This window comes from Suricata suricatta, chromosome 14, assembly GCF_006229205.1.
Source record: "Suricata suricatta isolate VVHF042 chromosome 14, meerkat_22Aug2017_6uvM2_HiC, whole genome shotgun sequence".
In the NCBI taxonomy this organism is placed as follows: domain Eukaryota; kingdom Metazoa; phylum Chordata; class Mammalia; order Carnivora; family Herpestidae; genus Suricata; species Suricata suricatta.
Window position 1 is genome coordinate 61,294,064 of NC_043713.1, and position 1,821 is coordinate 61,295,884.

Here is a 1,821-nt window from a genome sequence, read left to right on the forward strand (position 1 = left end):
AGGGCCCCCGAGAGAAGCCGGCGCCGCCACAGAAGGCCAAGCGCTCAGTGCTGCCCGCCTCGTCTGCCCGCGCGTCCCCCGCGCCGGAGATCCCGGGGCCCGAGAAGGCGGCAGCCGGAGCGCCCGCGCCCGACACCCCCAGGAAGAAGACCCCCATCCAGAAGCCACCGCGCAAGAAGAGCCGGGAAGCGGCGGGCGACCTGGGCAGGGCGGGCGCGCCCACCCTGTAGCAGGCGGCAGCCCGGCAGTGCCCGCAGATTCCCCAGACTTAGAAGCGCTGCTTGCCACCCCGCGTTCCGCGCCTGCCCAGCGTGCCCCGCGGCGGCCCGGGCACTACGGCCTCCCGGGGCTACGGCCTGGAGCAGCCAGGCAGGAGGCTGGGTCGCATTGGCTCAGGCTCCAGCGAAGGTTCCTTGATTGGAGCACTGCTCTCTGGCGGGAAGGCCCCATTCCATTGGACGAGGCCTGACAGGCGCTTAGCTGGCGATTCCCTTCCCATCGGCCGAGGGCTCCGACCAGTCAGGGCCTCAAAGGCTGACTACAGGAGGGTTCGGCCTAAAGACCACCTCTTTCTGGCCCAAGGCGCACTCGGCTGGGGCTACCTTCTCATTGGTCGAGGCCAGAAGCAGTTTTGTCTCTGCTGCCTCTCATTGGCCAGGGCCTGGCGCCTCTGGCTGGAGACCTTTTTTTTTTTTTTTTTTTTTTTTTGTAGCCAAGGGCTACTTCCCTGGCCAGGCTTCCGAGAGTCTGGTTGTCTAGAGTCTGGGGAGAAGAGCTGGTCTCTGCTCCTCAAAGGGCTCAGCGACCCCGGGCCCGGCCTGGCCCACCACTTCCCCTCTCTGCACCCCCCCCATCCCCCCGCCTCCCTAGCCCTGGCCCCTCAGCTGTCGAGCTGGTTTTGATGGCCTCCCACCACCCCACATGCCGCGGGAATCCAAAGGTCAACTCCAGTGGCCCGAGGAGATGTATTTATAGGCCCCCGGCAGGGCTGCTCTCACCCCATCCGGGTGCCCCAGGATGGGCTCCTCCCGGCAGGGGCTTGGCCAAAGCTTTCTTAATAAAGTGCCTTTTTTTTTCTCTTATGCTTTGCCTGCTTCCTATCTGCCCTTCCTCCTGCAAGGATCCTTCCTCAGAGAATTCGTGTGTCCTTTTCTAGCCTGCACTCACCCACAAGATTCCTCTACCTAAGCAGAACCTGGAAGCCCAGGTGTGGGTCTCCCCGGGCCAAGCAGGATGTGGGTTGTGTCCATCCGCCCATCATTTCTTTATCAAGTTTATTGGACACCCACCTTGGACCACTCCAGTCTTGACCAGCAGCCCTGGATGAAGGATGGGTCAGAACAGATAGGGTGGAGTCCCTTGGCTACAGAGAGCTTGTGCGTGGGGTTGCTTCTGACCTGTGCTGCTCCTAGTGGCCACTGCTGTTACACTTGGGGGCTCCAAACTGTTTGGTGTGGCTGGGGTAGGTCAGAGGCTGGGGCCAGGGGCAGTGGGCCACAGGCACAGCTCCAGCCGGGCCTCACCAGGCACAAACAAGATAGTCTGGCCCTGCACAGAGCCCTGCTGTCTGCCTCAATGGGCTCCTTGTCCTCCGACGGAAACTCTCACCCGCCCTCCCCACAAGGCTGAGGGAGGTGGGGGAGAGCGAATGGAGCGTGCCTGGCCCAGAGCCCTGGCTGCCCTCGCAGGCAGTCCCCCTCTGGCTCAGCCTTCTATTTGTGACATTTGCCCCTGTCCCCCACAGTGTCTTAACTGCTTCTGGCCTTCAAGCAGGCCTCCCAAGTGACCTTCCTTAGCCACAGACCCCTTCCCTTTCTATTG

General features: G+C 62.7%; 1 protein-coding gene across 1 annotated transcript in view; it reads left to right on the plus strand.

Moving 5' to 3' along the window:
- Positions 1-1,082, plus strand: part of SCARF2 (scavenger receptor class F member 2) — a 13,098-nt gene extending 12,016 nt beyond the window's left edge. The window contains exon 15 of the mRNA XM_029921593.1: positions 3-1,082. Coding sequence (XP_029777453.1) covers positions 3-230 — 228 coding nt within the window. The 3' untranslated portion in view covers positions 231-1,082. The remainder of the gene's footprint in view (positions 1-2) is intronic.
- Positions 1,083-1,821: the final 739 nt, after the last annotated feature.